Source organism: Symphodus melops, assembly GCF_947650265.1.
Source record: "Symphodus melops genome assembly, chromosome: 3".
NCBI classification, from domain to species: Eukaryota; Metazoa; Chordata; class Actinopteri; order Labriformes; family Labridae; genus Symphodus; species Symphodus melops.
In genome coordinates this window covers 11,126,977-11,149,296 of record NC_136693.1, presented here as the reverse complement: position 1 = coordinate 11,149,296, position 22,320 = coordinate 11,126,977, and the positions used below count along the sequence as shown (strand labels likewise).

The window sequence follows — 22,320 nt, the reverse complement described above, 5'->3', positions numbered from 1 at the left end:
CAAGGAGCCATGTTGCCTGATAAGGTACAGGAATACCTGATTTTGACCAAATATGACTCAGCAAGCGTCTTCAGTCTGTTGTTTTCAAACTATGTGTATATGTATCTGTTGTCTTGATTTGATTTTTCATTAGGAATGTAAAAGTACAAACAACTCCAAGGAGAATCAAAAGTACAATAATCCCACAGGAGACCACTTAAAAGCATTACTTAAAACACTTATTTCCAAAGTTGTCCTCGATGGAACAAACAATATATGGAAACAAACAAACAAATGAATAAAAAACCAACAACATATAGCAACATAAACCCACTAGTCCTCCCTACCACCCCAGACCCACGGTTCAAACTTCCTACCTTCAAAGTGACCATCAACCTTCCCACAAAACTGATATCTATGGGCTGTGGCTAAACGGCTTCATTGGAGAGGTTAGTTTATTACATGATGGTTACAACACTCATACCACTGACCAAAGTTCATAACTGGTTTCAGACCAACAACTTGTATTTTGATCAAGGGATTTTTTTCTGTCTAACCTTGTCCATAACTTTGATGTCTTCCAAAACTCAATCATGAATGGTTTTCATAGGTCGATGACAAAAGAGGGGGGATGTAATACATAGTAGACAACCCAACGCTCACAAGCTCAGTGAATGAAAAGGTCAACTCTTCAGGAGACCACACAGTCTACATGCACCCAAAGGACAAGAGGGACAACTACATTTGGTGGTAATATACACATCTGAGTTAATTTGGAGGAGGAGTGAATGAGGCCATCTGTGTCAATCTGAGTCACTGCCACACCACTTATCAGCTAACACACCACCAAACCATACCTTGAGTCCTGTGACACTGTAGAGCCTAATGCCACCAATGACTCATACAACACCTCAACAACCCACAGGTGTTAGCAGTGTGCTTCTAACACACAAGAGGCTGAAATATTGGGCTATCCTTCAGTCAGAAAAAAAAAAAAGAAAGCTTCTTGTGACAAAACAAAGTATGTGATTAAACTGGATTTAAACTTTTTTGAAAGTGTCCATTATCCATGACTTACATTGCCTGTCTCTCCTCAGTTTGTGTGCTGTTAATTTAAAGAAGTGATTACATTTAATTCAGAGCAAACAGAAATAGATTAATTAACTTTGCGAAAAAAAACAAAACAAAAAAAACTAATCATGAACCAATGGAAAGAGAGGTTCAGCAGGACTGAGAGACAGGTCCATCAGAAGCTGTTGTGCAGTGCAGATGGAGGCTGGAGACTGTGCTGATATGGCTGATGTGTCACCAAAAATACGGATGTAGATCCAGCCAAATACCTCTCATGCTCCCTCAGTCACTCTATTCCTTTAAATCTTACCGAGCACTTAAGGCATAATTCTCTTCAAAGAAATATCTAAAAAAAAAACCTACACATTATGTTGTTGCTCCATGGATAAGACGCTCAACATTGACCTTCATTGTGAATGGTGAGAAAGGATGATTGTGTTTGTACCACAACCTTCCCATTAAAAGCAGACTCACAAAAAAAACAAAAAAAAACTTTAACACCTACATTGTTTTTATTTGGATGACCCCTCTTCAAAATGTGCTATATGCAGACAGGCACGACTTCAGAACACATTTAAGGCACAAAAATATAAATGAATGGTTTCAGAATGGGCAAGGACTAAAAATCTGCACGACATGAATGTGTCACATGAGCTTTATATAAATACATATAAAGACTTTGGAGAGCAAAGATTGATCAACACATAACTACGTCACAGAAGGCACAGTTAGACGCTTAAATAGACGTAAAGAGACACTGCAATAAATAGAGAAGTGAGTGATGTGGCATTTCTCTCCTCCTGCACTAAACAGCCTGAGGTGTGACTCACACTGCAATCAATACAATGCCTGCACAGCAAGGACCAGCCCTAGTCTGGTCTCACCAAGCCATGTACTCTCCTTCTAATTCACCTTTTAAATGCACTACAGACAGATCCATGGAGAGAAGAAGAGATTACATGATGTGTACATGAAGGGGGAATTAGGTAATTAAGAAGAAAAAAAAATTGAATTTATTTCACAGCTGAACATCCAGCATCACAAAGCTTTGCTACTAAAGAAAGTTAAGAAAGAAAAATCATGTAAATTTGGCTTGAGGCACCAACAATCCTTTGGTACATCTAGTCACGTATGTTATATCCACTGCTCAACAGGTACATTTTTTTATTTGCTTTTTAAATTGGAAACGATGTGTTGCTTTAGGTGGAAATTTAGGTAGAACAGCTTGTTGGCATCGTATTTACAACCACTATGTCCTCCCTCTTAACTACACACAGACACACAGACACACACACACACACACACACACACACACACACGTTATACAGGATCATTAAGCTGTGGTGTTGACTTGAATATATTTGGTGCTGATTTTGCTGTAATTGAGCTAAAACACATGCCTTTTCAGACTTGGTTCCTGCTGTCAGCGTTCAACACAATTAACAAAGTTTCCAACATATTAAAGGTTGGGTTGGATTGGGCGAGCTGCTTTTATAATTTTAGCCTCTTAAACGCTTCTAAAAAAAAAAAAACATTTTCTGGCACAACAACCCTAAAGATTCAGGACTAAATCGCTGTATACATCAAAATAGAAAGGTGCAAATTTGAAGATTTTTAGAGCAATGCCATGGTTCTCATTTTAGTAACCAATTAATCATTAGATGGGAACAGGGTGGAAATTAGAGAATCATACATGGCGGATTTTAAGCACAGTTTTGCCTGTCACAGAGACCCTTCAGATACAGGCACAGGTGTCAGTACTAGAACAACTCTAATTTAGTTTATATTAAGACTTGTTTCAGGAAGAAAATGTAGGAACAAGATGTTTCTCACATTATGTCCTGATACCACCTCATCCCTACATTACTCCCCTCCCTCGGTATCACTGTCATAACTGTCATAATAACCCCAATGTACTTTTTAAAAATCAAGACATCTCTTATTGTTCTCAATAAACATGCGTGGTGACTTGCTCTGCTTTAAAAAGAAAAAAAGATTAAACAGCTGCTCTTACTCACACCTGTTCTCCCAGGGTGACACTGACGCACATACTGCTCTGTGCAACAACTACTGAAACGACATCTCAATCATTCAGCAGCTTAAATCTGCAGGCAAACGTCTATAAAAAAAAAACCAGTGAAGAAAACAGTGAAGATAAACAAAGTAACCCTAGAATTTTGCATGAGGGCGTCGTGTGTGAGCAGATCTTGGTGTTTGCATTGAGGTGTGTGCATGTTTGTGAGCAGAGCAATGGGGGAATATGGTGGTGGGGGAGGGGGGGGGGGGGGGGGGGGGGGGGGAAGCAATGAAAGGCAATACTGAGGGAGAGAAAGATGGGATACTGTGTGTGAGTTGCTGTTTTTATTTTATTTTTTCAAGGCATTAGCCACAGTCTGTTCCTGTTCCTGGACTTCAAGCTCTCTTTTTGTCCTCACTCTTAAAAGGAATGTGCAAAAATCACTAAACAGAGGAAGGAGAGAGGAAGATGACTGAGGTCACAGTCCATGCAATTTTCTGAGACACGCAAGTTCCACAGGGAGACAGCCTCAATAACTCCACTCTTGTTTTATTTTCCCCTCCAAAATTCTGCAGGGAATTGATCGGGAGAGTGTCGAGGTACCTGCCACCACGCTGGCCAGCTGCTGCGTCCGGGTGATGGGGTTGACACGACGTGCCTCCACAATGGCTGAAGCTATTTTCCTGGCGTGTCTTTCTTCCCCATATGCAGTGAGGATGGATGCAAGAGCCTGTTGATCTAAGGTATTCACAACGTCAGCAGCGCAGGGCATGTCGGGGTACCTACGCACAAAGAGAAGCCCAATTAAGCTGCTTGACGTCATGTCCTTGCTGACAGTGGCGAATCCTGACAACTCTGAGATACAGCTGAAAATCTTTATGGCTGGCAGTTGTGAATAGAATGATTGTGAGGGAATAAGAGGAGAGGTGCAGCTTTTGCAATAGCATATAATAGGGTTATTTTAGCTGGTTGCTTAGCACTGTTTTTGTGAAGTAATTTATACACATTTCTGAAATCATTACGTAAACAATAAATTGATTTAGCGAGAGAGATACAGAGAGAGAAGGAGAGAGAGGTGCAGGCGTGATTGATATGAGAGAATCATAATCTCAACCTGTTTAACATGTCTGCAAAAGGGTTTTGGATTACACACTCACACTCAACATTCAGTAATATGGGCTTATAATGCCGGCTGATTCCAATAAAATGAAAATGAGACACTACATTTCATGGCAGTCAAAATGTGTTTACTTCTGGCGTAGCAAGATAAGTGTATTCTTATGGACTTTATTAAAAATATCTCTGAAATGTGGCTGGCTTAAATGATCAAGATAGAGATTTGATTCTGACAGTACTGCAGATCTGAATTTATCGAAACAAACAGTCATTTTTTTGTTTTTTATATTTCTAAAAACTTTAAAAGGCTACACAGTAAAAACAAGGGTTTAAAGGCAGGGTTTCCTTAGGAGAAGAGCAGAGTTCTTCGACCATTTTTTTCAATTATTCAGTTAATAAACATATTTTTGAGGTCCATACTAGCCCATTTATTGGCTGACTTCTAATTATCATCAACACTTTTTCAAAGGAGTGAGAAGTTATCTAAAGGAAACAGTGACCGAGATTTTCCAGCTCCTCCAAACTTTTTATCATAGAAAATAAAATGTAAGGTTTCTTATCCAGATATGTTAATGCAGAATAATTAATGTGACCATTTCATTAGTTCTCTTACCTCTCTCCATCCATTCTCATATCCAAAGGCCCGTCCTTACTGAGGGAAAAGCCTCTCTCGGCCTGATCCATCTGCATGGAGGAGCAGCCAGCGTCCAACAGCACAGCATCGACGCTGCCTGGCTTCACGTTTATTTCAGACAGCAGGGCTTCAAGCTTGCTGAATGTGCCAAGTATGGGTTTCACGCGACCACTAAAGAAAGGGTTAGGGGGAGAAACGTTACATTTATATTGTTTTCATAACAACAGCCAAACTGTGTCCAAAAAAAAAAAATCATTCAACAGGACAATTCTAAGTTAAAAAGTACATGCATACATATTACATGACGGTACGGTATTTCTAATGAATAACCAAGTTAAGTTAAGGTTGATACAAAGGATTGCAAGGATTTTATTTTTTTTCATCCCTAGTATTCTTCAAACACAACAAAGGGTTGATTTCTTCAATGCTGAAATGTAAAATACATTTTACTGAAGTTATTTGGTTGAACTATGAGTATAGCACTCTTCTATGATAATACCTCTCAGGAGCATTACAGTTAAGTCAAGCTGGAACATATTGGTGAGTTCAGTGAATTCAGAATCTAATACTGCTTTGTAGCAAATTAACAAACTCGTCCCAGTAAATATTTGATGGGATGAGACCAGTTTATCTGGGAAATTAAATACATGAAGACATTTATATGTCTTCATGTATGAATGGTCAAACACTACAAGCATGACAAACAGTTAACAGTTTATGACAACCAGGCTGGATCAGATTAGTAGATCGACGTGTCATCTGCAAACAAAGAATCTTCAAATTCAGGATGTAAGTTATTAATTTAATGGACAAGCATAGAGGGATGCTCAGAGAAACAATGTCAATAACAGAGGAGAAAGATTTCAGAAGCCATTTTATTTATTATTTTTACAAGACAGGTACTGAGCCCAAACCTCCTTAAAGTCCAATAAACCAGTGTTGATGCCATTTTTTTAAACCATATTTATGCTTTCTCGTCTTTAATCAGCAGTATCTGCTATCAGTTCATACCCTGCAATAACAAGTTGACAGTCATATTTATTTCCTCTTCACACATTACACAGATCTCAGGTGTTCTCATGATTCTTCACTAATTATATTTCACTGTTTTTTTTTTTTTTGCCCCACCTGTTTGTCTCTCACCACTGATTGGCTCGTCATGCTTAATGGGAACACATAGTTTATAGGTTTGTTTCCTATCCTCTTTATTTTGGGATAACAAACTACCAGTACAGAACATTTTAGTTTTTCATAATTTACTTTGGATGTGTGTGTAATTCTGATCCAAATATTCTCTTAAGTTTTGTAAATATTTATTTTTTATTTTACCATCTGCTTCTCAGTTCAACTGATCTACGGGCCACTGAGGAGCTCGACTGGAGGAGCTTGCAGTTTAGAGGAATGCACAAGGACAACTTAGTGTGTGCCAAAATTAAAGTTATGGGGGCGCAGGATACATGCTCTTCATACCCTCTCCCATGTTAAGACCACTTCTTAAACTGTAAAAAATGTATGTTCCTCTTTTAATTTAAGGAAAGTATTACCTGCTTTTCATTCTGTTTCCAGTATCACATATAGCTTGTGGAGAAACAACCTTGTCTCTCAACACAAGTCAAAAAGAGGTTGTTTTAGCCCGACATGTTTGTGGTGAGATATACATAAGATCCGATAGAAATCCATAGGAGCTTAAGTAGCTTTTCAGCCAACCTATCATTATTGAATCAAGTATTTCCTTGGAAGACAACTAACTCCTTTAGCTTGCCTATTGAGATCCTTCTCTGTCACCCAGCCAGCAGTACCGTGAATACTCAGTCTATTCCTCATGCAAGAGTTGTGAGAACCTCCAGCCACGTTCATGCATTTTTCATGTGACCTTTTAACTTGTGTGAACAAAGATGATGGCAGAGGAGTGCAACAGGAGTTAGCATCTATACATCTAGAGAGGCAGTTTTTCTGCAGCCGTCTTTACCAATCTGGTCCTCAGACATAAAGACAGGTTTCCAGTAAAGATATCACTCTTTAAAAAAAAAAAAAAAAACCCTCATCAAAATACTTTTACATCACAGAACCACTTTTAACATCAAATCATCCTTTTAAATATGACTTTATTTTGAAAAAAATGGAAAACATGCGGCGAAATGGGCCACCATGAGACACACGATTTAATAACTAAGTTAAACCAATAACTGTGTCAGCCAGCATTTACTGGTCATGTTGATCTCATTGTCTTCTTCCTATAAAAATATAACAGTTTCTGCTTCTAAATGTATGCTTTTTTAATACATTTTCGAAGGTTCCTTTTCGGATGTTGTATCCTTATTTGAAGCAACTCGAAACTTAGTGCACATAGATTAAATCACTGCCATCAACACATGAACCTCCATCTGGAGTACAACGCTTGTGGGTTTACGTGTTTGCCTATCATAAACAAGTCCACAAAAAGATTCTCAATTGTCATCACACAAACTTTCCTTTCCTCCTTTTTTGGTTGTGAAGCCTGTGTAGATATTGCCAATACTGTAGCTTCAACTTAGCTGTTACTCTGTTCTTAGTCTATATAGTTTTATTTACATTCTGTGTACCAATACAGCACCACATTGTTTGCTTTGCTGATCACGTTAATTTAATAAACTACTAAAAATTGCACACGTGTGGTTAGGTGATGTATAAGCAGCATTGTTTCCAATATACAGGCATTGTTGACACCATTATTCACAGGTTGGTGACACCTTTTGAATGTAGCTCCTCTTTTAAACACAACAATGACACCGTCTTTCTCAAGAACAACTAAAGGCATTCCAGGAAAAAATAAATCGGCAAAGTCCTCTGTTTCAAATACTCACTGAAGACAAAACGGCAAGGGAGCATCTCACACACACTACTTGGACCTCCCTTTGCTTTGCTGTTGTTATTCACTATCCTGCTCAGTGATTGATTTGTTAAACAAAATCCATATTGAAGGCTTTGTTGTTCTCACCCATCACCTGGACAATCCCTCCATTGTCCAACTGCCTCCGAAATAACAAACTACACAATATCTCTTATTTATCATTTTAATATACAAAGCAAAGTGTTGATCCTAGTTTTCTATTATTGGTTAAGACCTGAAGTCATTGGTTTGTCCACTCGAGATAAAGGTAGGTCTCATGCCAATCAGTTTTGTGTTAATGTTTTCAGCATGCCATAAAAACTGCCTCGGGGTCTTTTTTTGTTAGGGTGACTTGCAACAAATACAACAGCTTATTTAATAAGCGCTGTTTTCACTAAAAGCCAATCTCTCCACACCAATTCTCCTACATTTGACCTATAAACTGGGCTCTTCATAAGACCTAGGTGTGCAATCTTTTCTTTTTTAAACCTTTTCATACCTTTTCATTATTGGATTCAGCACCCACTTAGTGATGTGTGCCTTTTGTGATATTTCATTCATACTGACGAAATCAAAACATGTATGTTTATTTATTGTTAATGTTGTTATGAATGGAAATCTTTGCAGTGTCTCACACTTTTCTTTATTTATGTTGTTTTGTTCAAAACTGACCCTCATCACTAGCTCAACATCCAGTTATTTTTCTCATTCCTTTATTTCAAGAACTCAAAGCTTTCTGTTTGTTCAACACGCTGACAGTTTAGTACCCTTGTGCCTTTTTTGTGTTAATTAAATGGGAAAAACACTAAATTGCTATCCTTAATTTGAATGTTATTGCAAACTACAAAGTGTATTACATATGGACATATTTTTCAGTGAAGATACAAAACTTCACATCATTGATAGTTAGCAATCATTGAGTTAAAGAGTGGCTCATCTGGTGGTGGCTCAAAGTCTCAGCTGAGGTGGAGAATGGCTTCAGGCGGAGGAGAGAGGAGACAGAGCTCCACTGACTGGTTGGCAGTGCCAACAAGTGAAGCCACAACACCAATGAACATTACACAACTGAGGGCTGCATAAAACAATTCTTCATTTAAATAGCCTCATAAAGAATTTAAAGAATGTGAGCTGTTAAATGTAAAGTATCTTTTCTGTGTAACTGCAGACACGACACATTTTTGTGGCGCTGTCAGTGCCAGCCACCATAGTAACCAGCAAAAGAGGTCCAAGAGCAGTCAGGCAACAGTTTAGCATTTACACTGAGTTGGTTCTTCATGCTTTATTTGGAAGCAGCTTATGTAGGCGTTTATGCAAATGTTTGCTACTGTATGTAGTGAAGTTGTGTCTATTAACAGCATAAAACATGACCATCTAAAAGAATCAAATCCCATTGAGCCCTAAATTCTCTACTTTACAGCAGAATTATGTACTTGTACAGCCTGCTACATTATTTTTTATTATTTTTTTGACTGCTTGAAATGATACTAAGGCTAAAGTGATGAATCATCAGGGTCGGGATTGCTTTAAGGTGGATGCTGCTTGCTGTCAACTAGGCGCCAACCTCAGCTTACTGAGTCACTGAACCTAACCTCTGGGCCATGTTTGTGGACTTCTCGATGCAAATATCAGACACATGATATGGTGTGCTGTGATCTTTGGTAGACAAGCAGACCATTCGGGAAGTCTGGCATCCAGATTGTTTGATGGTTGCGATTCTCATGTTAAGTGATCATAACGTTTGCTCTAATATGCTGGTTTCTGTCTCTCTGCTCACCCTGCCTATCTTCATATTCGTTTATTGTTCGTCCCAACATTTCAATTGAAGCATTTGTGTTGTTGTGATTTTCGTGGGCTTTTCGATTTGATGTCCCAACGTAGTCATGTGAGGAACAACTTTTTATGAGACAAATCATGTTTAGTTCACCTGGAGTGTTAAATTTGCTTTGTACCAGAAATACAACCCTTAACTTTATGCTAACGAAATGTTAACATGCTACTTTAGCATTAGCCAACCAACTTAGATGTCAACCTCTTGAATCGCTTTGGCCTTAGAATATCAACTATGTGAAAAACAACATGCAAAACTCAAGTCTTTAAAAAGGCAGATGACCGAAAGGCTACGTCCAAAAATCGAACAATTTATTGATTGTTGATTGCTGATTTAAAGTCTACACCTCCCCTTGTAGGTCGCACAACGAATGACAACACTGATGGTCAAAGATGGTAATCAAATATCAATTTTGGAATGTTTTACAGGATTCACTTTCAACTTTAAATTCGAAAGAAATACATTTCTGAGGTCAGTGTGGCTGCCCACACACAGGTGATGAACACACCTTCTACTACACACTGCGGCTTCTCCTACATGTTTTTGTAAGCCACTGAAGGTTTTAAAAATATGCAAAACAGTTACATAACATTTCTAAATTATTAACTTCTTTATGTGACTTAGACACAGAGTTGGAGATATAAATGCCTTATGTAAGGTCTTATATTATTAAAGAGGACAAGTTTCAGTAGTGTATGTGCTGAGGTCTAAGTGTGGGCTCATAATTGCTTAAGAGATACGAGCTATTTATAGTTGTAGCACCCCACAAAACTGACATCATGCAAATTTGTGTAATTCTGGCTTGTCACTGGATTTGATTTTCCCAAAACAGAGACGGTTCAAAGCTGCCAATGAATCACACGTGAAATGCCAGTGACAATGACTGAAAGCCATTGCTGACACTAAGTCCATGGTGAGGAAAAGCTCTTGTTTCAAGTCACCAGCTCGACTACACCAGCCTTTCCCAGATCTACTTAGTGAAGAAACTCTACGCTGAGTAAAACTAAAGGTTATGAGTATAAAAATAGTCTAACTCAATGGTTCTCAACTGGTGGGTCGGGACCAAAAATTGGGTTGTTGATTCGTTTTCAGTGGGTGTGTTTGGAAAAAGAAAGCCCAGTTGAGAACCACCGGTCTAACTGACAATCAACCACTTTGCACATTTTTAAGCTACGCTTGCAGTTTTTGACGTTTAATTATAGTCCACTGACTTATAAACCAGACTTGTACAAGTGTGAACATGGGATGGAATGTCACACCCTTTGGCTCAGACAAACATAATGGCCTTATAATCACTGCTCAACTATTATAATGTGGAGAAAAACACTCATGTTCATTTTTGGTTGAACTCTTTAATGTCATCACTCTCACTATTTAGCACCAGAGTTCTGAGTCTTTTAAATTTCAAATTGATATTTTTTGATGCATGTAGGCCAACAATGCAGGTGAAACGTTATGTTTAAGCTTTAATGCAGCCCCCCACCTCTAGCCGGGGCTGCAGCTCGAGTTGATAGGCCTGCAGGCTGGAGGACTGGCATAAAACCATTCATCCCAAGCAATGTGTATTTTCTAACCTTTAAGTTGACTAGTTGGAAAATTAAAATTGAGTTTAATCAACAGAAGAATAAGTTGCAAGGAAATTTCAGTGAAAACCCTGTAAAATTAAAAAACAGTGTTCTTCTTTGTCCTTACATAGACAACACAAACACTGGTGTATTCTTACCAACAAGGCTAAGGCTAATAGCCTATCTGTTATTTCTTGTGTTTTAATGTTTACAGTCATATCTTGTATGATATTTGTATACGGCAGCTTGTTGCTTTTCAGAGAATGTGTTAACTGTGCAGTTGTCTGTCTTGGCCAAGGACACAGAATAGATTTTAAAGTTGAAGTAGTTTTCATGGTTAAATAAAGGTAAAATATAAAAGATTGATTAAAAAAAGACAACCCCCCCCCCAAACATTTACACAAGGTCACTTCCTGTCATTTTCATGCACTGCTCCATTTTTATCTCAAAAGATGGCCTCCATCTAGAGTCTATTGTTTTTTGTTTTAACTGCTCTTTTCAGTTATATTTATTAACCATTGAGCTGAGAACGGTAAACACATTTTTTTTACATAAAAAAAGAACATTTGTATGATAATATTTATTTGCCATAAATCCTCACAAACCTTCTCCTCACTCCGTTTTTCCCAGCATTCACTTGTTTTTATCCATCTTGTGAAGAGTACAGTCAGAGAGGACATCAGGAACCTTCACAGCAGCACCGCTTTGAGCGCATGCTCGTTCAACACGATGCTGCCTCTTCACAAATCAAACCTGAAATATTCCCTCGTGTTGACCCGCTCACTTCCTTTACCTGCGTCACTGAAGCCTTAGACAAGATGCTGATTGATTGCTTTCAGCAGGGGAGCAGTGATGAAAATATCTACAGTCCAAAAAATAAGACAGAGAAAGAGGCTACAAATGCAGAAGCAACAAACACAGGCTGATTTTAAAATGTGAATGTTGTTTAAGATATCAATTCTGCTGCCTAAACCTACCTAGAGGAGGTTGTCAAAATCTCCCTGGGACAGATTTATTTACGATTAAGCTACAAGTAATTTCTGTATTTGTGGCTGCTATTTTGTTGATCGGCCTGCCATCGTCTCCTTCAAATGTCATCAATAACTATTAAATGCTTCCCTGCTGTTCCTCCACTTTGACACATTTACTTCCTGGTTCAAAGGCTGGGTTTCTGAGGAGATGCAAAATGCTTCATCCCGTATGAGAACATTTCCAAATATGGAAATCTTGGTCACCGTGGATATTGCCTATGATGTGTGGCTGATTGATTGATTGAGGTTATTAATCATGTTGTTAAGAATAGCGTGAAAGCCAGAATTTTGTTGCACTGAACAATACAAACTTTACAACACCTGGCTGCGTTTTGTCGTCATAAAATAATCCAACCAAATCATTCTACATTAAGGGGTATTTTATGACAGCGTGCACTTATGCAACGAGAAGCTAGCTGTGCTGATGTGCTCAGTGTTACATGTAGATTTAGAAAGCTGTAAAACATTAATCAGGTTGTTGACATTATTAAAATATCATCCCTCTCTCAGTCAGAGTACACACAGAGGGAGAACACAGTCCTTATTTAGCCCTTCATGGGCTTGTATTGGTATCCCATTCCCAAGTTTGACCCCGACAAGTTCAACAACATAAATTACTTAAAGGTCGCTTTCAGTATTTTCGTGGCCTTTAGAAAAAGTTGACTATACAGAACTGGCAGGATTTGAACTAATTTCTTACCAACTTTGGCCATGTGCTTCTCATATATTTACGAGGAATTCATTTTACTAGTATCTCAAACAGCAGCACCTTTAAGGAAGGCTTTAGTATTTGGCTCTACTCCCCAACTAGCTACATCTAATTACTTACAACAGACAGCAACAACTTCAGATGAGAACATGCATTTTTTAAAATAAAAGTATGTTTCTTCAATGGACTGAAACAAACATATTTAACAGCTTCTAGTTCCCACTTAAAGCAGCTTCTGTAAAATAGAAATGATAAAATATGGATGGAAAAGCTGAAAGAAAAAGTAACCCTCTTCCAGGAAAAGGTCAAATTTGAAAAACATCAGGAATGGGGTTTTAGACAGGATAGCAGGTTATTCTGTTGGCAAAGTGCTCAAATCACTGCCCATTTAATCAATCCATCCTTTATCTACTGTATGCCGCTTAACCCATTCAATGTCATGGGGGCTGGAGTGGATCCCAACTGTGGGTGAGTGGCGGGGTACACCCTGAACAGATCAGCAGTCAATCACAGGGCTGATTCGTAGATACAATTATAGTGATCAATTTACTTAACAGGCATGTCTTTGAACGGTAGGAGGAAGCCCAGACAGAATCCAAAGAATGCAAAGGGAACGCATTACAACTCAAATCATAAAAAACCCCAGGAGGAACCTTCTCGCTGTGAGGCGATGGTGCCAACATCCTGTCCCACAGTGCAAACCTATTGCTCTTTAAATTTGCCAAACTTTAGATTTGTCACAGTCAGGAAAAGCTTGGCTGACCGATTATGTTTTGTTGTATTTTATAATGAATGATGTCTTGTCATTCAGCAATAACAAAGCTAAAACGGTAACTAAGATTCTGTTACATTTTCTTAATTTTGTCTTGTTAAAAACCCTGAGAACCCTTTCCACTCACAGCATTGTGGCTTTACCTTCCCATTTACATTTATTTGGGCAGATGGTCATCATTCTCTGGATGGCAACAGAAGAACAAACAACAAATGCAAACGAACGGCAGGATGGCAAAGAAGAAATGGTTTTCCTCGTCTGCATGAGCAAAGGAATATTCAACTTCCCACATCTTACTCTCCTGATGTTCGACCCAACATGGTACTTTTACACACTGCGGTAAAATCAACTAAGTAAATATTGCATTGCATTCAAACAGGTAATATCATATCTCAAATCATATCAGCAACGTGTGCATGCACACAACTAGATCCACTGTTTACCTGACTTGTCTTTTCACTCATGTTTGCTGCCTTTTCACATTATTAACGTTGTTGTGGGCACAACTGCCGCGGAGCTACAAGTGCGGGGAAGTCATAGCAACAATGAGAACAGTTGAAAAGCAGGGAGCAGCTAAGCTCAACATGCAGGAGACAAATCCTATTAAAGACAGTGGAGAATATCACCCAGGCAAGAAAGAGAGAAAGCTTTCAAATAAATGTTCAGAGGTTAATTTTATATATATAATTAAAACCAGGTTGCGAACCACACCAACACTCAACAGTTTACTTTCTCTGAAGACCAGGGAGTACAGGGGAGAAACTAAATCCTCTCACCCTGTTGTGCGGATGCTCTGCGTGGGCTGCCAGGGTCTTTTACTCAGGCTTCCAATAATACTGGTTAATTGCTAGATTTCTCTAGCTTCTCTCAACTTGCATCAGGAGTGGGCGTGGAAGAGTTTACAGCAAGGGTATATTGCTGCTGACAGAATACAGTGTTCTCATTCTCTCTCTCTCTCTTAATTGTCATTCCCTGCTCACAGGCACATTTCTCTGGCAGATTCCCTTGAGAGAGGTTTCCCCAGAATCTACGTAAAAGGATTCCTTCACACGCCATGGTCTTAGGAACATCTCATTTTCATCCTCCCGCGCCTTGCTCATGCTCACACACACTCCCTCTCACCCTGGCATTGTGTCCTCGTGTCTCCCTGCTCGCTCTCTCTCTCTCTCTCTCGTGTTTTCATTTTTCTCTCTCTTTCTCTCGCTCTCCTTCTAAACTTCTCTGGGCTTTTCTCTTCCAGCCCCCCTCCTCCTCCTCACATCTTATAGATCCTCCGTGGGAGGCAGCATCTCCCTCACACTGCAGGCGTGGGCCCTTACTCTGACAAATGACATGCTGGGGCCCACCAGCTTTGCGTGGGGGGAGAAAAAGCTTTAAGTTAAGAAGGAGGACTGGATTTGATTGGGTGCTGAAACTTAGGGGCTGTATCTTGGCAAGCACTTTTTAATCGGGCTCAGGAAAGAAGTAAGATATAAAGGACGGGCTGTGATACTATATCACACCTACGGTATGTTTGAAGAAATAATGACCACAAACCAAACTCTGCTCACAGCGGTCTATATGTCAGCTATGACAATAAAAATGTATTGCAAGAACATGATATACTATAAACATTTGTCTAGAGAGCGTATATAAAACAAAAGCTTTGCCCTGTGTTTTGGTCTTGTTGATGTGTTCCAATAAATCACTTACATGTGTTCCTTTGCTAGCTGCTCTGCCAGAGAAATGGCTGTAGGATCCCGGTCTAAAGCCAAGACGGTGACTTCAGGAACCAAATCCAGTATCGCTTTGGTATGACCACCACCTCCAAATGTCATGTCCAGGACCACCTACATGCGAGAAAGCAGAAAACAACACATTGTTCTCACAGCAGGAGTCCATAGACACTATTATTCATCATCCTCCTATCTTGGCTCTGTTAATTCGTCATTCAAGTGTTTAAGTCTCAGTGGTGCAGAAACAAATGTTATTCTCAAGTGGAGTTTAAAAAAGACTGAAAAATGAATCAACCTTAAGGTATTGCCTAATGTCAAAATAAAAGGTTTAAAATGTCTTAAATGTCAGTGAGTTAAAGGTTGACTCAATCAATGTTCTTGTTATAAAGGAAGCAGAGGGGTATTATGTTTTGCACAGTATTAAGCTCTGGTCACGATTTCTTCTCTGGATTCTGTACGTCCACACCAATCAAAAATAAAAACATTCTCTGCTCTAGTGCCATGTTGGTTTTTGAACAAATAAGAATAATTAACTCTTAGCTATGCATTCTTTGTGAAAGGCACATATATGATAAGTTTCTTTGTGCTTTCCATCCCAAACAAAGAGATGTATCACCAAACTGTGCACTTCCCCTCAGTTAAAGGACCTTCTTTGCTTCTTCAAAGTTTGCTTCATAAGCTTATTGATTCTTTTTTTTTTTTAAGGTCCAAAACTTGACTGAACTTTGTTTGCCTCCCTCTTCTGTCACACTGTGCTTTTTTGAGGAACAAAGTTCTGATTCTTTACCCTGCAGGGTTTCAAACTGGATAGTTGTTAGTAGAGATTGTAACGCTCACTGTCTATTTGGAATTGTCCGGGGTTATAGCTGTGTACACATAACTAACAGTTTTGACTGAATTGTATGCTTTGTATCTGACTTGGGAAAAACCATTTTTTTTAAAAAACTAGTGAAAACACAATAAACATGCCAGGCAAAATTGAGCCAAAGAGACTGTGGTTCTTTGTGAATCAAGCTTCTGTTTACTGTAGGTGTTGATGGTAGACAAGCAGCTGTCATGTGGCTAATACACTGTACACCTTAAAGAACTTCTTCAGATAAGAGTATACATGTTGATTATAAGTGTAGTGCTCAAGTTTTAGCATGTGCATGGTATTATGGTTAGTGTGTTAACAGCTGTTTCTATAGTGACAGTCACAGTCAGATGTTAGGTGCTGTATTACATTAGTATCCACATGAAATATGATGCTTTCGTTTGCCGAACATCTGTTATATAAAACGTGCATTTTCTTTTTTTTGCAATTTGCAAAAAAGAAAGAAAGTAAGAATATCGGGGAAGCTTTTATGGACCGTCAGCACCACACATGCAGTTGCCATCTTTGTCAGCTCACCTGCCTTTTTAAAGACAGACAGACTTTTTCACAAAATAGAATGAAAGGTGTCTTTATTGTTGACAGCATTAAAAATCATGGTTAGGATTTCTATAAACCCTGACCTACCAAAACACTTTGGTTTCTTCTTAGACACATGTATCTATTGAATTTGAGTTTGAATGTATGTTTTATAGAAACAATGAAGAGCTCAGACCAGAGCAGAACCGACACTGCCAACCACCAACACATTTCACCTAATGTCTATACTGTTACTCCATGAAGTGACTCCATAATGTGACTGGTCTAATCACAGACAGAGCTCAATTACACACTGTATATCCTGATGGCTGTATTTCAGTGTTGTAAAGACACTGCACAACACATGCCTGCTGTGAAACTTTTGTTGGGACGACTTTTTTGTTATTTTTGATCATTTCTTGATGTATTAGCTGTGATGCAACCCTCAAGTCCCTCGTGAAAGTGATATGATTTATTTGTACATAAATGTCCATATCCAAAAAAAGGCGATGTTGAGGATGTCAGATAGGGTTGCTTTATTTGGCATTTAGTTGATATTAATGAATTAACATGTTATATGGGTTAGTAACTAGTTTTATTTTATCAACGGAAATGTTTTGGTCAAAAATGTTAGCCATTTTGTGTTCAAAGCACCATTTACTAAAATCTATGTTGAGAAAAATAAAGAGGGAAATGGTTTTCTCAAGGAAATGTCAAATACCTGCCAATAACGTCTTTGCTCTGTTTGTCAGGATACTTTCAACTCTGCTGTATCCAACTACAAAAAAAACAAAAAACCTACCTCCTGTCCAGGCATATTACCTTATATATTTCCTGACTGCTACAGATTAAAGGAAAAAATCACAGCCCTGCCCTGATGTTTGACTTTTTTCATTTCTTCCATTTCTGCTCTGTGATTAATTCAAATGTCAGCAAATGGTGGGGAACAAATGTAAAATGACACAAAAACTAAATGCCAGCTATCCCCCCCCCCCCCCCCCCAAAAAAAACAAACAAACAAAAAAAAAACCTCAAAACATTTTACATGTCAATCGATAGTGACGTTCAAGGTGGGGTGTCTGCGTGCATGTGTGAGGGAAGAAGTGATCAATGGCGGTTCCCTCTCCTTTCCAGCGCACAGCAGCAGATGGGGAGGGGGTGTGGGCTAGTGGGATGAGTCACACGCATAATGAACTTGCCTGTTGTGCTATTCCATACAAAAAAAGGAAAACACAAACACAAACAGCAAAGTAGGCTGGCTTTTACCCAAACAGTCGACACAAGCAACCAGGAGACAAGGAGTGTTTGCAGCAAGTCACACAAATATTTTATCACATCTTGAAGCGACCGTGGACAGAAACAAAAGGTAAAGCTTAATCATAACACAATGATCTAACAGACTGTCAGACCATGCTCGATATTCTAGAGGTAGGAAATTGTGGGGGGGGGTCAGTGTGTTCATATTTCTGTCACTGCTGCACAAACACTTTCTTCACTATCTTTTTGAGGTTCAGTGCCAGCAGTTCAAACACTCACACACACAGATCCTCACGCACTAAATGAATGAAAAATTGAGTGCTTGCAACCCAAACTACAGAATTGTATGTTTACAAGGTCATTTATGAGGTATATTTGAAAGAAAAAAATCTTGTTCCAGCAACTTGAGGGAAAACAGGCTTCTCCAAAAAGCTCCAAATGCCTCCTCTCTGTGCCGCTGCTGCTCGCAGATGGACAAAACAACTTCTTCAAAAGATTTGGGTGATAATGGGCTTGGCATTTTTGCAATGATGATTGACACCAAACTCAGGGAGTGAGTCATCCCCATCGATATTTCATACAGAGGAGCTTCAGCGTTCTAGGCTCTCACCTAAACTGAGGCTATCCCACAAGCAAAGCAGCTGATTGAAAAACACAAAAAAGTATTTACTGTAGTGTTGTGTTTCGTACCGAGTTTAGGGTGTGCAATATCTGCCTTTCCCAGCAGAGGGAATAGGAGAGTTAGGAGTGGTCCGAGTGGTGCAGTCCGACGGAGAGGCTGGAAGGTGCAAGAATGCTTCAGTCGTCACCCCACAGACCTCTCAGTGAGAGCTTTTCTTCCGTTATAGAAAAGGTAAATACTTCTGAGATGCTTATTTGGTGTGTTCTATTAAAAGTAAGGGTGAGATTGAAGTTTCTTACAGAAATCAAGTGTAGGGTTTCATTTTAGCATTAAGAGAGTTTTCAGATGCAGCTGAAAAAAAATGGTAAATAATATCCTCCCCGTATGGAAAAAGGGGGCCTCATCTCAAGTCTTCTTCTGGTTGAATTCATTAGGAAAAGGGGAACAGTAAACCTGAGAGAAGCCTGAGTACTCACCTAAATCCTACTTGTGACTCCCCAGCCCAGGTCAGTTACAGTGGGGGATCTAAAATGTCATTGAGGGGAGTTTTTACAGATCTTGTTACACCAACACACAGACCATTAGGGAGACAGATACACAGGTACAGGATCGCTTTTCTTGTCGCGTCCGTTGCCATGGCAAGAGTGGAGGTAACTGGTTTGCATTTCTTTCTCTGTCACACAAAGTTCATGGCGAGACACGAGCGCCAACACATTTTAGCCGGTATGCAGCATATAAGAGCATGGCATGAACAGACGAGGGTGGAGGTTGACTTCATGGTATTGATGGTGATTTCTTTTTTGATTGGATTGACAGTGCAGTGCATTTCTGCACTTCGCTGTACACACCAATTTCACACTGAAAATTCTGCCATGCCCAAACTATATCAACTTTATCCTACAAATGAATACGATTTTAACCAATTGATTGAAATGTATCTTTATTGCATCAAATTAATACTAATCTATCAAGTGGTCTCATAAAACTTCTAGACTGTACTTCTCTGGTTTATTATTTAGGGTGACCCAACTTTAATCCATAATGAGCAAGCACAAGGCAGCGGTGGCAGGAAAAACTTCCTTTTAAAAGATGCAAAAACCTCAAAGTAGAACCAGACTCAGTGATGGAAAGCCATCTGCTATAACATGAGGGGCCAAAAGTGCAGCGTAGGAGAGGCAGGCACAATTATACTGTTTCACCGAGCTGTTTGATGTTACCTAACCTTCACTTTAAAAGGACGTAAACAAGTTGTGTCTCGATATTGTGATTAAAGATATTAAAGTTATATCTGTGTTGTAATATGTGTAGTTGTTGTGTTTAGCTTCATGTGCTGCTTTCCATTTATCATTAGGTGTTTTTTTTTTTTTAGTTTTTCTACATCTAATGCAAAGTAAAACCATAACTTTCTACTTAGCTTACTTTTGTTACATGACTTACTGCACTTCTATCTTATTTTAGACATACCTCATACACACATTCTATTTTATCATTCAGTTGTTTTTGGTGCTCTTTTATACTGTTCTTATTTCCTTACTGTAACTTAGCATCAATCTGTCATGAGAATTTCTTTCAGGAGTAATAAAGTTCTATCTTAAGTGTCTTAGCTTACTTTGAATACAGTGTTTCACAGGTAGGAGGCAGCGGTGGGGGTAGGGTGAACAAAACAGATGGCCAGTGAGGGCAGACTAACTCAAAGGGCATGAAAGCTTCCTGCAATTACTCTGTCAATAGATTATGTTGAAGGCGATCAGGGGCGTCTGAGGTGCATGCAGCGTTTGCCTCAACTGCCTGAATTCACAGTGTGCTTTACCTCCCACCCATGTCTCTCAGGGTAAGCAAGAGAGAGTGAGTGAGTGAGTGAGTGACTGAACAAGTGATACAGAAGCACAAAAATGTTGACAAAACTCATTGCCTGGGGGCTCCTTCCAAATGTGTCTCTGTATGTTAAGGTAATCTCTCTTTTGTCAAAGGAATGCTGCAGAGTTGCAACAAATACTTTCATTCCTCATCTGTTCAGAGCTGTTTGCACTCTTTTGGCACAATTGTAAATAAAGGCTCCTGAAAAGGTATTTGAGCTAGTTAAGACACGACATGTCTACGCGGGCTAAGACAGTGTTTGCCCACAAAACCGCCCAAGTGGAGCTTGTAGGTCACTTCCAAACATCCAGAAGAGGGAATGAATTAGTCCTACTAGGCAAGAAAGTCATGAGTATAAGTCAACCTTTTCAGGAGTCTGTGCATCCGTGAGAGACTAAGATTGGTTCGACTATTACTTCTTTTTTTGAGCATTCTTATGAGAAACAGATTAAAATGAGGATTTTGAGTAGGAAAAAAAAGACCCAGCTGTTTCAGTGAGAGTGTTGTTAAAGCTCACACCAGACACTCTGAGTCATATCATTCTAATAATGTAAGCATATTCTTTTTTTTTTTTTACTTATCTTTGTGTAGAAAATGAGCACGGATGTCAAAAAAAGGAAGTTTTTTTGTTAGTTTTTTTTGTCTGGTGCTGCGTTTACAGATTTCATGTGGCAAATGTGCAAAACGAGACACTATATGTACAAGGGAGGGTGATGTGACGGCTCCATCCTTCTCTCCCCTAAGTGTCTCAGGTTGTTTAGTTAGAAGAGCACACAGAGGGATCATACAACAGGTCTGTTTATGTCTGGCTTTATTTATAGCAATGCAAAGCATGTGGCTACACGGAGTATGAGCTATCAGCCGGCCCCTCTGCGCTCCTGTTCGTCCAACACTTGACACGATATATTGCCATGAAATTTAGCGCTGATATTCATGGTACCCAAAGGATCAATTCTAATTAGGTGGATATTATAGTGCTAGTTGTAGGTGACATATGATTAAAGGTGTGCTGAGGCTGAACTAATAGGAAAGGGAGTTGAGGGGATTTGAAAGATAAATTCAAGAGTAAAATAATGTATTTCATTCAATCTATAATTGCTTCCATATAAAGTGAAGGTTGTATTATTTATTTATGCATTTAAATGAACTTAGTCATTGCATTACATAAAAGACCATAAGGCATATAACATTAGTCACGCTTGTTGCATCTGAGATCTACAGATTCTCCTCCTCGCCCTCAAGAAGCTATCTGCTGCTCTTAAAGGAGGTTAGAAGGAGATGACTTATTGAAGGATCATTTCAGCATAACCTAAGTCCACCTACAAATTATGAATTTATTCGACTCCTTTGTCTTCGAGTTTGTTTTTAAATCATAGTGTCAGTCACTGCGCCGTGGCGGCCTTTAAAATACGTAGACACTGTTTGTTTTACAAAATGCTCCCACAGCTTCCGACGTGTATACACAGGTACGACAACAAGGCACAGACAAAAGTGAACACACCTGTAGATCAAACAAAATCTAACAAGGGTGTAATGCTGCAGAAAGGACTGCTGTGTAAATCTTACTGACAGATTCACACAGTTCCATTAAGTGCGCACTCAAATAGTGTTGCTACGAGTCACGCTACCAGACAAACACCAGACACAACAGGTGGTCTTTAATTTCCACAGATTAATAAGTACAGTGTACACACTCAGTAGAAAATGAAATTACACTTTTAAAAGCAATAAAATGTGTGAAACTGTTATGACTGTCGAACGATCACAACTCTTTGAATAGTGAACAATACCTCTTATGATCCAATCAATCACAAAACTCGGCTCAAATTTAGTGACAACTACGAGCCAAGCACTTTCCCTACACACTTGTAAATGTGTGTTGTACTAC

At 39.1% G+C, this 22,320-nt stretch overlaps 1 protein-coding gene across 1 annotated transcript in view; it reads right to left on the bottom strand.

Moving 5' to 3' along the window:
- The window catches only part of mettl15 (methyltransferase 15, mitochondrial 12S rRNA N4-cytidine), a 41,223-nt gene that overhangs the window by 2,250 nt on the left and 16,653 nt on the right, over positions 1-22,320 (bottom strand). The window contains exons 2-4 of the mRNA XM_079338942.1: positions 15,284-15,420; positions 4,797-4,988; positions 3,671-3,849 (exon numbers count right to left, since the gene is read on the bottom strand). Coding sequence (XP_079195068.1) covers positions 3,671-3,849; positions 4,797-4,988; positions 15,284-15,420 — 508 coding nt within the window. The remainder of the gene's footprint in view (positions 1-3,670; positions 3,850-4,796; positions 4,989-15,283; positions 15,421-22,320) is intronic.